The sequence below is a fragment of the Salmo trutta genome, chromosome 21 (assembly GCF_901001165.1).
Source record: "Salmo trutta chromosome 21, fSalTru1.1, whole genome shotgun sequence".
Classification (NCBI taxonomy): Eukaryota; Metazoa; Chordata; class Actinopteri; order Salmoniformes; family Salmonidae; genus Salmo; species Salmo trutta.
The window spans coordinates 17,916,920-17,930,690 of record NC_042977.1 but is presented as its reverse complement, the minus strand read 5'-3'; the positions used below and the strand labels follow the sequence as shown (position 1 = coordinate 17,930,690).

The following is a 13,771-nucleotide window of genomic DNA, read 5'->3' as shown; positions in this document are numbered from 1 at the left end:
GCGTCTTTTTGCGAGACTGACCTTGAAAAAGGTCATGTCTCGTTTTGTTTTGAATTTTCTCAATGGCAATATTAATCTGATCATTGTTGTACCCCCTCTCCTTGAACTTATCCTGAGTCTCAGCCATATTTCTGTCGAAATCTGATTGTTTAATGCAAATTCTTTTGATTCGACAGAATTGGCTGTAGGGCAAACTATTTTTCAAGGGAAGTGGGTGACAACTGTCAGCCCTCAACAAACTGTTACGATCAGTAGGTTTCCTGTAAAGATCAGTGTATAAAACATTATCTTCACACAAGATCAGAAGATCAAGAAAACTGATTTGACGTGTATCAGATTGCATAGTAAATCTCAAATGTTCAGAACAGGAGTTAAGAAAAGCATAAAACGACTGGAGCAGTTCTGCATCACCCCTCCATAGAACAAAAATATCGTCAATATACCGTTTCCAAATAATGATGTTAGGCAAGAAAACATTTTTGAGAGGGTTAAGCTGCTGTCTATACCCTGCCTGCTGCACTTTCACTGCAAGCTGTAAACGCTTGTCATGCAGCGGCTCAAATGCTTCCATTCAGACTGGTGACACCTTCACAAGGCCCAGTCCCCCTGCGTTGTCTCACAAGGGGCTTACAACCAGCTACCAGCTCTGCCTGGAAATTACATGCACCGTCCGTTGCCCGGGACGACGCCACCGCCACCAAAACAAACATAGTGAGTGGTTTGGATGCACCTCTAGGTATGTTCGACGGGAGGCTATCTGTTGCTCTTCTCCCTGTTACAGCAAACCGAGTCAGAAAACATTAAGTGGCAGTGGCCTCTACCCCTGGATGTGGTGCAGAGCGAGACACAGCCTGCCAGTGGCTGTGGTTTGTGTCTACATCGGTATTAGATGTCACATGGATCTGAGTCATCTCTGGAAGCAGCTAGTCATCTGCTCCTTTTCAAAGGACACACAACGGTTTCTAGGAGAGGGCAAGCCCGAGATTAAAACTCTTTTTTCACATCCACAATGTTCTTATTAAATTTAAATAGTAATCAATCCGGGCGTAGAAACCCAAAACAGTCAGGGTTCCTCAAGACGGCAAACATTATTTCTGTTTCCAAAACCGCAGATATTTGAAAAATGGAATAGCTAAGAAGAGTAGGATAAAGAGAAGAGAGGCTCGGTTGGCTTTGGTGAGGATAACCACCTTGTCCTCTAAATATTCCTTTGGTGAGGATAACCACCTTGTCCTCTAAACATTCCTTTGGTGAGGATAACCACCTTGTCCTCTAAACATTCCTTTGTGTTATTTTCACATGTGAAGGCATGAGAAGGAAAGACAGACAAATGTTACCACACACATCACGAAGAGAAACAGAACCACAGGGAAGAGAAAAGAGACAGGAGTGTAGTTAGGCCTGGTGATGATACAGATGTATGATCTTAGTTCGACCAGTATTGTCGCAGCAAAATAATCCTGTAGCAACAGGATTTGAACGTCCGTGAAGTTGCTTGATCTAACGTTAGGCTATTAGCTGGCCAAAATTAGGCTACATGAAAAGTGCAATACTGTTAATATACTGAACAAAACTATAAATGCAACATGTAAAGTGTTGGTCCCATGTTTCATGAGTTGAAATAAAAGATCCCAGAAATGTTCCATATTTGCAAAAAGCTAATTTCGCTCAAATTTTGTGCACAAATTTGTTTACATCCGTTAGTGAGCATTTCTCCATTGCCAAGATAATCCATCCACCTGACAGGTGTAGCATATCAAGAAGCTGATTAAAAAGCATGATCATTACACAGGTGCACCTTGTGCTGGGGACAATAAAAGGCCACTATAAAATGTGCAGTTTTGTAACAAAACACAATGTCACAGATGTCTCAAGTTTTGAGGGAGTGTGCAATTTGCATGCTGACTGTAGGAATGTCCAACAGAGCTGTTGCCAGATAATTGAATGTTAATTTCTCTACCATAAGGCGCCTCCAACATCATTTTAGAGAATTTGCCAGTACGTCCAACCGGCCTCTCAACCGCAGACCACGTGTAACCACGCCAGCCAAAGGACCACATCCGGCTTCTTCACCTGTGGGATCATCTGAGTGGGGATGGGGGTTCTGAGGAGTATTTCTGTCTGTAATAAAGCCCTTTTGTGGGGAAAAATGTATTCTGATTGGCTGGGCCTGACTCCCCAGTGGGTGGGCCTGGCACCCATGGCTGTGCCCCTGCCTAATGAGTTTATTTCAATTGACTGATTTCCTTCCATGGTCTGTAACTCAGCACATTTTTTTTAATTGTTGCATGTTGCGTTTATATTTTTGTTCAGTATTTAACCAACCGTGTGTTAGTGCAGGCTTTCAGTTAAAGTATGTAAATCATGAAGCTCATCTGCATTTCCTTCACTGTCACGCCCTGACCATAGAGAGCCCTTGGTTCTCTATGGTGTAGTAGGACAGGGCGTGACTAGGGGGTGTTCTAGTTTATAATTTCTATGTTGGTGCTAATATGGTTCCCAATTAGAGGCAGCTGTTTATTGTTGCCTCTGATTGGGGATCATATTTAGGTAGCTATTTCCCCACCTGTGTTTTGTGAGATATTGTTTTTGAGTGAGTGCATGTAGCCCCTCAGTACTGCACGGTCATTGTTTGTTTCTTGGTTTATTTTAAGTTTCACTAAAATAAAGATGTGGAACTCCAATCACGCTGCGCCTTGGTCCGTCACTCCACACGATCGTGACATTCATCAAATGAAGATCCTATATCTGTAAGTGCCTTGTTTCTCTCCTAGGCATCACCAGGGCTAAATATGCTGACAACCTCCTTTTGTTTATCTCCAACCCTGATACCTCATTGCCACGTGCCTTATCTGTTCTTAAAAGGTTTGGATCAATCTCAGGGTACAAGCTGAATCTAGGCAAGAGTGAGCTTTTTCCTGTAAATAAGGCTGCTTTAAAGTGCTCTTTTACAAGCTTTCAGTTTATTGGAAGGATTAATGTCATTAAAATGAGTGTTGCCCAATTTTTTTTCAATGTTTACCTATTTTTATTCAAATCTTTTTTTAATTCACTGAATAAAACATTCATGTATTTTATTTGGGATGGCAAGGTACCACGGATTGGTCGAAAACAACATTTACAGAAGCCTAAGGCATTGGGTGTTTTAGCTCTACCAAATTTTCAGACATGCTATTGTGCTGCAAATTTCAGAGCCCTTTTGTACTGGCTGCAGACTGATCCTACTGGCCCTAGACCACTCTGGGTCCAGATGAAGTCTGAATCGTGTAAACCTGCTGCACTTTCTTCTTTGTTGTGCTTGTCTCTCCCAGTGTCCCTAGGCAAAAGGTGTCAACCCAATTGTAAAGCAGTCTCTTAAAATTTAGAATCGGTTCCGTTTTAGCCTTTAGCCTCTGAGGCTTTTCTCTATCAGGCCCAATCAATCAGAACATTTTATTTCCTCCATCTTTAAATGATGGGGCTTTTGGCATCTCACTCACTAGGCCTCTCCTCACTAGCCCAATTATTCTTCGATGATACATTTGCCTTTTTTGCTCAGCTACAGGAAAAAGTTCAACCTCCCCCAATCCCACCTTTTCCGCTATCTCCAGACTAGGAACTTTGTAGGCCTGCGAATACAGCTATAGAGAGCATCTTTGAGCTGAACAAGCTTCCTAGGGGTGCAATTTCAGATGTATATGCAATCATTAATTACTTACAGAACCCTTTGGTGCCTTTAAAGACTCGATGGGAAAAGGATTTAGGGGAGGAACTTGGGGAAGACACCTGGGAATCTGTGCTGCACAGGGTGCATTCGTCCTCTTTTAGCACTAGACACAGCCTCATTCAATTCACGGTGGTTCACCGTATCCACTGGTCCGGGGCCAAACTAGGAAGAATATTCTCTGATTTTGACCTGTGTCCGATGTAAAACGGAACCAGCCACACTGTATCATATATTTTGGGACTGTCACAAACTGTCAGGTTTCTGAGAATTAATATTTAAACGTTTCTCTGATATATATATGACACTGTTATAGATCAGTCTCCCCTTACAGCCCTTTTTGGAGTACTGCCCATAGGTAACCTCCTGTCAAGAATTCAGTTGGACACTGTTGCTTATACAACTCTTTTAGCTAGACAGCTAATACTACAGAACTGGAAGATGGCAGCTCCCCCATCTTATAAATATTTGGTGAGAGATGTGTTGTGCTCTCTGAAACTAGAAAACATTCAATTCAATACACGTGGGAACCCCAAACTGTTTTATGAGGCCTGGGCTCCATTCCGGTCTTACTTTAAACAGTCCATCCTCATACATTCATATTAAAACAAACATAAGTCTGTAAATGACTCCCCTGTGACTTAAGAGCTGGATGAGCATTTCTTTGGGGGGGGTTTTTTTTGGGGGGGGGGGGCATTAAGGTTGAAGTGCTTATTGATTGTGACCTGCGGATGCCTTGTTCATCTTGCCCGGTCAGAGACTAAAATGTGAGCTTGTTTTGCCTTGTTTTTTAATTTTATTTTGTTCATGCTTACATAAAATTATTATTATTTAAAGCATTGTAAACTTTATTTTTTGTCCATTGGATGGTCGGTCTGTGGCCATGACTGTCTGAGTGGTTGCATTTCTCCACCCCTATCCCTTGACTGTTTACAGGAACGATGGTGAGGTGTCCGCTCTGTACCTGTACTACAGATTGCCCTTTAACCTTTGTAGCCTTCTGCCCGGTTTATTTAACTTGTCTAAAGTACGGTATCGTTAAAGCTTTTTTTTTTATTTGTATTTTTTCTAGTTGAGTATATTATTTATATTGTTCTGTGTTGTCTTGTGTGTAAAACTGAATAAACAGAGTTTAATTTAATTTTTATTTTTTTATCCATGCCTTTTGCGGACCGGAGTGCTGCTTTGTGTCCTTCTCCCTGAGTGTGCTGCGCAATCCGAAGCACCTCTCACTCACATGGCTCTTGGTCACGTGATCGGGTCTTTCTCACAGGCTACAAGTGAAGACATACACATTGGTGATGCAACTGCATGCGTCCTCATCCAATTCCGAGGTGCATATTGAAGATATTGGAAGAACTGTCCACGTTTACTTTTCATCAGCCAACAAGATGAGTAGGCCTAACAAACAGAAAAAGCACTAGCCTATGTCAATCTACTATCCCCCATAGTACAAAAGTTGACCTATTCTGTGCGAGAAATAAATATTCCAAACATAGTCTGGGACAGTTGTGGGATGAGATAGATCCCAAATTAATACCACTAGCATCAAAAAAACGTTTTTATGTAATGTGTCTGACGCAACAGATCAGAACGTTTAGCTTAAAATGTTGATAAACTATTTGACTATTTCTTCACAATATAAGCGCAGCAATGCGCACACGGTAGTAGGCTATAATCGTGAATGTTCCATTAGTGGAAAACACATTATCAAAAGTGACCACAAATGCAATTATTCATGTAATGCTTTTATTATAAAGGTGCATTTTTATGGTGAAAATTATCTTCCCCAAACTTGTAACTCACGCGTTGCTTATGTATTCCAGTTAGGCTCTACACTCCTTGTAAAGCAGTTTAATGTGCTTAATTTTCAGAAGTTATTTGGCCACTTTAGTGATACAAACCTTATCAAAACATGTAGGCCTATGGGATAGGCTACATGAGGTGTGTGACTATGATTCCAACAAGTCGTATAAAAAACATTGTTTCTAATGCTGGGCATCATTCACAAGTGATAATATATAATTCACAAGTCATAGGCTAGTATTGTCACCCATCAGACTATTCTTGACTAATCTTGTCTTTACGTGAGTAAAACATTTAAACGTGTTAACCCTCGCAAGGCTGCAGGCCCAGACGGCATGCCCAGCCGCGTCCTCAGAGCATGCGCAGACCAGCTGGCTGGTGTGTTTACGGACATATTCAATCAATCCCTATCCCAGTCTGCTGTGCCAACATGCTTCAAGATGACCACCATTGTTCCTGTACCCAAGAAAGCAAAGGTAACTGAACTAAATTACTACCGCCCCGTAGCACTCACTTCTGTCATCATGAAGTGCTTTGAGAGACTAGTCAAGGACCATATCACCTCCACCCTTCCTGACACCCTAGACCCACTCCAATTTGCTTACCGCCCCAATAGGTCCACAAACGACGCAATCGCAATCACACTGCACACTGCCCTATCCCATCTGGACAAGAGGAATACCTATGTAAGAATGCTGTTCATCGATTACAGCTCAGCATTTAACACCATAGTACCCTCCAAACTCGTCATTAAGTTCGAGACCCTGGGTCTCGACCCCGCCCTGTGCAACTGGGTCCTGGACTTCCTGACGGGCCGTCCCCAGGTGGTGAGGGTAGGTAACAACATCTCCACCCCGCTGATCCTCAACACTGGGGCCCCAAAAGGGTGCGTTCTCAGCCCTCTCCTGTACTCCCTGTTCACCCACGACTGCGTGGACATGCACGCCTCCAACTCAAACATCAAGTTTTCAGACGACACTACAGTGGTAGGCTTGATTACCAACAACAACGAGACGGCCTACAGGGAGGAGGTGAGGGCCCTCGGAGTGTGGTGTCAGGAAAATAACCTCACACTCAATGTCAACAAAACAAACGAGATGATCGTGGACTTCAGGAAACAACAGAGGGAGCAGCCCCCTATCTACATTGACGGGATAGTAGTGGAGAGTTTTAAGTTCCTCGGCGTACACATCACGGACAAACTGAAATGGTCCACCCACACAGACAGCGTGGTGAAGGTGCAGCAGCGCCTCTTCAATCTCAGGAGGCTGAAGAAATTTGGCTTGTCACCAAACACACTTTTACAGATGCACAATCGAGAGCATCCTGTCGGGCTGTATCACCGCCTGGTACGGCTGCTGCTCCGCCCACAACCGCAAGGCTCTCCAGAGGGTAGTGAGGTCTGCACAACGCATCACCGGGTGCAAACTACCTGCCCTCCAGGACACCTACACCACCCAATGTCACAGGAAGGCCAACAAGATTATCAAGGACAACAACCACCCGAGCCACTGCCTGTTCACCCCGCTATCATCCAGAATGCGAGGTCAGTACAGGTGCATCAAAGCTGGGACCGAGAGACTGAAAAACAGCTTCTATCTCAAAGCCATCAGACTGTTAAACAGCCATCACTAACATTGAGTGGCCGTTGCCAACATACTGACTCAACTCTAGCCACTTTAATAATAAAAAATGTATGTAATAAATGTATCATTAGCCACTTTATATAATGTTTACATACCCTACATTCCCTGTGGCTCAGTTGGTAGAGCATGGTGTTTGCAACGCCAGCATGGTGTGTGCAAGGCCAGGGTTGTGGGTTCGATTCCCACGGGGGGCCAGTACAAAAAAAACTAAACAAAAATATATACAAATGCATGAAATGAAATGTATGCATTCACTACTGTAAGTCACTCTGGATAAGAGTGTCTGCTAAATGACTTAAATGTAAAATTACTCATCTCATATGTATATACTGTACTCTATACCATCTACTGCATCTTGCCATCTTGATGTAATAACTGTATCACTAGCCACTTCAAACAATGCCACTTAATATAATGTTTACATACCCTACATTACTCATCTCATATGTACATACTGTACTCTATACCATCTACTGCATCTTGCCTATGCCATTCGACCATCACTTGTGTGTATAAGGTAGTTGTTGTGAAATTGTTATGTTAGATATTACTGCATGATCGGAACTAGAAGCACAAGCATTTCGCTACACTCGCATTAACATCTGCTAACCATGTGTATGTGACAAATAAAATGTTATTTGATTTTGATTTGACATATACTAAATAATATGTGTGACATTTATTTTGATTTAGAATGGACCATTATCATGCACCTGTAACAAAACAGGGGAAGCAGAAAAATGTCATCAATGCACTTAAATAGCGAATGGAGGATGCTTTTCCCTGTGGTTTATTTTCATCCCAGCCAGGTAGGCTATACTCCTGCTGTAAATATAAGCAATGTGCTTAATATTAGGAAAGTTGAGAAATAAATATATTCGGCCTAGCTAATAGAAAGCTGATGGGATCCTCCTATTTTTATTAGCGGCCATCACTCTGTTTTCTCCTGCAATTGCATAGCCTATAGAAATGTTGTGCAACATGAGCTCATGGGCTCTCATGAAGTGTTTGAATAGATTTTTGATTACGTTTGCACTGATGTAAGAGTGATTAAAAGGACAATAGAGCGCTGAGTACCAGGCAGTTAGCAAGTTTGGTAGACTAGTAATGACGAGCAGCATCAGAGCTTGGAGAAGACTAATTACCGTGACTAAACGGTAATGTGGAATTTGACTGCCTTCATAACTGGTGACCGCCGGTGTGGCGTTAATCATACGGTCACCACAACAGCCCTAGGGCCAACCAAGGTCCACTGTCAACCAGGCGCCTGTGCCCAACACATCAACTCCCTCCTGCCCACAGTTATAGCCAACTACTCTAGTATTGGCACCATCATCACCCACATTGGCTTTAACTACATTCGCTTTAGGCAATCTGAGGAACTGAAGAAAGACTACAACACTCTCTTGAACACCCTTGTTGGCAGAAGGAAGAGAATAATCTTCTCTGGCCCCCTGCTGTGCTTTAGAATGGGTTCGGAACGTTACAGCCGCCTCGCTGCACTAAATGAGTTCCTGAAGAAACTTTGCAAAGACAGGAATGTCTCCTTTTGTGACAATTTTGACTTGCTGTGGGAGCAACCAACTCTCTTTAAGAGACGGGATTCACCCTAACCGCAGGGGTTCCAGGATTATCCACATCAACATAGCGGCCTGCGTAAGAGACTGACGGTCTGGGCTTGGTAGCGCACCAGTCCTCCCTGACATAATAAGCAACAGAGGACATGGATATCGTATTATAGCCCAGAGAAATAGAAGTGCAGTCAACGTAAGTAACCTAATCTATGTTCCTATGTTCCTGTTCCTCGGCTCAAATATAAATGTCACTAACATGTCTACCTCGGATCAGCCCCTCAGAATAGCACTAATAACGTATAAGCAACCCAGAAAAGGATTAAAAATAGCCCATATTAACACATGTAGCCTGAGAAACAAGGTTCATGAAATTTACAACGTACTAACATCAGAAAACATTCATATTCTGGCCATATCGGAAACACTTAGATAATTCCTTTGATGATGCAGTAGTAGCTATACATGATCATAGAATATATAGGAAAGATAGAAATGCAAATGGGGGTGTTGCCATGTATGTCCAGAGTCATATTCCTGTTAGGCTGAGTAAGGATCTCATGTCAGATGATGTGGAAGTAATATGGCTACAGGTTCACCTGCCTCACCTAAAGCTTATTCTCGTAGGAAGTTGCTATAGACCACTGAGTGCTAAAAGTCAGTATTTGGACTATATGTGTGAAATACTCGATAATGTATGTGATATCAACAGACAGGTATATTTTTGGGGGGTGACCTAAATATTGACTGGTTGTCATCAAGCTGTCCACTCAAAAAGAAGCTTCAAGCTGTAACTGATGCCTGCAATCTGGTTCAGGTTATCAGTCAACCTACCAGGGTGTTTACAAACAGGACAGGAACTAAATCATCCACGTGTATTGATCACATCACATCTAATGCTGCAGAAATCTGCTCGAAAACAGTATCCACACCCAGCAGATGTAGTGATCATAATATAATAGCCATGTCTAGAAAAACCAAAGTTCCAAAGAGCGGACCTAAAACTGTGTATGAGCGATCATACAAGAGGTGTGTAATGACGCCACACTTGAAGAATTTATGAAACTGTTTCTTCCGGTTACTGATAGGCATGCGCCCATTAAGAAACTGACTGTTAGAACTGCCAATTCCTCTTGGATAGATGATGAATTTAAAAACTGTATGGCTGAGAAGATGAGGCAATGAGAATAGCAAATAAATCTGACAACACAGCAGACTGGAAAACATACTGTCACGTCCTGACCAGTATAGAGGATTATTTGTATTATTTGGTCAGGGCGTGGCATAGGTAAGTTTGTTTTGTATGGTGTTTTTTTTTTGTGTATAGCTTAGAGGGGTGTGTTATTTATGTGTTCCGGGGTTTTGTGGTGTATGTTTTAGTATGAATAGGTTCTAGATTAAGTTTTCTATGTGCAGGTTTGGTTGCTGGACTCTCAATTGGAGGCAGGTGTTTCTAGTTGCCTCTGATTGGGAGTCCTATAAGTAGGTGTGTGTTTTGTTTGTCACTTGTGGGTAGTTGTATGTTAGCACTGCTTTTGTTTAGCCTGCTACACTGGTCCTGTCGTGAGTTTTGTTTATTGTTTTTTTTCCCCCTCGTGTTCTCATTTAAAATAAAAGATGATGAGCACGCAATCCGCTGCATATTGGTCCACTTTGTCCGACAGCGATTTCAACATATCTTCTGACGAAGAGGAATGTGACACATACAGTAAATTAAGTAATCATTAAACAAGAAGAAGACGAAAAGGTACTACGGAACAACTACGGAACAACTATAAATTATATAAAGAATGATCGTAAAAAGCTCTGGAGGACTTTAAATGAAATTCTAGGCAAAAAAGCGAACAGCTCCATGTTTTTATTGAGGCAGACGGCTTGTTCATAACAAAACCCGATATTGCCAAACACTAATGCATTTTTTGTTGACAAGATTAACGTGTTACCAGTGCTTAGAAAACTTTTGGGAAAAAATGTGTTTGAGCAGATCCAAAGTTATTTTCCAGAAAACAAATGAACAACAGACTATCAGCATGCTTATAGGAAAGGGCACTCAACATCCTCAGCACTGACACAAATGACTGAGGATTGGCTGAAAGAAATTGATAGTGAGAAGATTGTGGGAGCTGTTTTGTTAAGAGTTCAATTCAGCTTTTGAATATCATTGATCACAACCTATTGCTGAAGAGAAACGTAGACTTTATGGATTTGCATCCTCTGCCTATTCATGGGTTGAGAGTTACCTATCGAATAGAACACAGAGGATTTTATTTAATGAAACGCTCTTATTCAGATCCGTTTGAGTGTCGGTTACCGCAGGGCAGCCGGCTTGGACAATTGTTGTTTTGTTTTTACTAATGACCTTCCACTGACCTTGAATTAAGCCTGTGTGTCTATGTACTCTGATGATTCAACAGTATACACGTCAGCTACGACAGTAAAATAAATAACTGACACCCTTAACATTAAGCTCCAGTCAGTTTCAGAATGAGTAACTAGCAATAGGCTGGTGCTAAATATCTCAAACGAAAAGCATCGTTTATGGGACAAATCACTCGCTCAACGCTAAACCTCATTTAGATCTTTTATTGAATAATGTGGCGATTGAGCAAGTTGAGGAGACTAAATTGCTGGGCGTAGCCCTAGATAGCAAGCTGTCATGGTCAAAACATATAGACTCAATGGTTGCTAAAATGGGAAGAGATCTGTCCATGATAAAACGTTGCTCTGCTTTCTTGACATCTCAATTGACCAGCCAGATCCTACAGGCCCTAGTTTAGTCGCACCTGGACCACTACCCAGTTGTGTGGTTATGTGCAGCAAAGAGGGACATAGGTAAATTGCAGTTGGTCCAGAACAGAAAAGCACGTATTACACTTAAATTGTACATGGAGGGTGATGTCAACAACATGCACGTTAATCTCCCATGGCTCAAAGTTGAGGAGAGATTGACTGCATCACTACTGGTCTTTGTGCGAGCTGTTGATGTGTTGAAGGTACCGACTTGTCTGTTCAAGCAGTTGGCACACATTTCAGACACTCATCAGTACATCACAAAACACGCAATCAGAGGTCTCTTCACAGTCCCCAGTCCAGAACCGAAGCTGGGAAACGCACAGTATTAAATAGAGCCATGACTACATGGAACTCTCTGCTACCCCAGCTAACTCAAGCTAGCAATAAAACCAGATTAAAAAAACAGATAAAGGAATACCTTATGGAACAACAGGGACTGTGAAGAGACATCTGCTATTTCTGAAGTGTGAAACAGAGATGATGTAATGTTATGTATATTATATTGTTTCGTATTTGTTCTGAATAGGTCCAAAAGTATCCGATCTCAGCATCAGGCAGGCATGAAATTATTAAGAGAAATCTGACTTCTGAGGAAAAATCTGAGGAAAACATCAGTAACCTTGTTTCTTGAGAGGTTCCAGTCCAGCGTTTCCCAAACTCGGTCCTGAGGACCCCAAGAGGTGCACGTTTAGATGTTTTGCCCTAGCACTACACAGCCCCCTTGGGGTCCTCAGGACCGAGTTTGGGAAAAGCTGTCTGGTCTATGAGAAACTCTCTCCTCCCTCTGGTTTTCTCCAGCTGAAAAGCTTGGGCTTCAGAAGTCACATGTGTCTCACTGCTGAGTGCTCTGACAACAAAATTAGCAAAATGATTCATTAATTTCTCAAGGCAGAATGTTTGCTTGGTAAGCAGCTGGTTGGGCCTGTGAAATATTTTAATATTTTAAGATTCTAGTTATTTATTCAATATTATTGCCAAGTAGATACAGGGATGCTTAGCTGTGATATCAAAACATTCTAATTAAAACAATTCTCAGTAGGCTATATAATAACTCTGTAGCAGTTAGTTGCATTGCATGCTCTTCCAATAAGAAATCCAAATGTGTGTGCTTTATACTGCATGGCAATTCTTGATAAAGTGACAAATGCCTATAGCAAAACACCTGTTTAAAGGCCCTAGAGGAACCTTCTCCTCTAGTGCAACATGTATGAGTAGATTATACTTTTGTAGGCCCGTCTAATCGGCGAGATCCCTGTATGTTGTTATAACACCATCCTGCAGCTGTACGCCTGTCAGGGCTGAGTCAAAACCTTGGAGGTGTCTGTCAATTTCTATTCCTTTACACCGACTCTCAGCATATGACTCCTCTCTCAACCACGTGCGCTCTTGACATGAGCAGGATGAACGACAATACCGACTGTGAATCTAAATTTCACGAACTCCTTTTCCATACTTGTGCATTTTCTTGATCGAAAGTGTTGACAAATGAGCTGTGTTCGCCTTCTAACATGCGCGACACTTCTCATGTACCTACAGAATTGACATTTCAATAGGCTAAACGTACAAGAGCAACAGCGTTTAGATGTGAATAGGTTACATTGAACTAACTACTGGAAAGCAATGCAATAGAAATGCTTTTCTATTTGAGTGCAAAACTATCAGTCGGCATGATCTCGCTGCAATGTGCAGAACTAAATGTAAACGGAACCCGTCACTGTTGACCCGCGGGAAATGCAGACGGTTACCTGTTCCAGGTGTCTCCGGTACCCACTTCAGCGGACCAATCTGTCGCACCTGGAAAGCGGTCTTCACCTCATGACAGCTGTACGCGCCAACATCCTCTACTTTCAGCAGAAACAGAACAGCCAGCCAAATCCAGCAGAAGTTTACACGTGTGCATATTGCTCGGAACATTGCCGCATCTCAATCCAGGTATCAGTAGGTTAGTGTAAATCGATGATTTCACCGCCGGTTAAGAAAATGTACGACACAAATAAAATGGAGCGGTTGTTACAATTAAACGTCCATGACACGAGGTCTGCATCGGGTTCTCACATTATTGGTTTTGATGCATAAAGGCCCTTCCACACTGAGCCTATAGGATCTTGTCTTGAGGGGAGAGACGGTATTGTAGTAGACGAAGATTTGTAGACGTCCCACACTCAACAGGCGCTGTTCGACTGCGTGCATGCTTCTCTCACCCAAGCCATGCGCTTCTCTCTCCGAAGCTATGCACACGCGTTCACTCTCCC

At 42.3% G+C, this 13,771-nt stretch overlaps 1 protein-coding gene across 1 annotated transcript in view; it reads right to left on the bottom strand.

Moving 5' to 3' along the window:
* Window positions 1-13,771, bottom strand: part of LOC115156859 (glypican-5) — a gene marked incomplete at its 3' end in the record, with an annotated part of 150,966 nt that extends 137,195 nt beyond the window's left edge. The window contains exon 1 of the mRNA XM_029704637.1: window positions 13,265-13,771. Coding sequence (XP_029560497.1) covers window positions 13,265-13,433 — 169 coding nt within the window. The remainder of the gene's footprint in view (window positions 1-13,264) is intronic.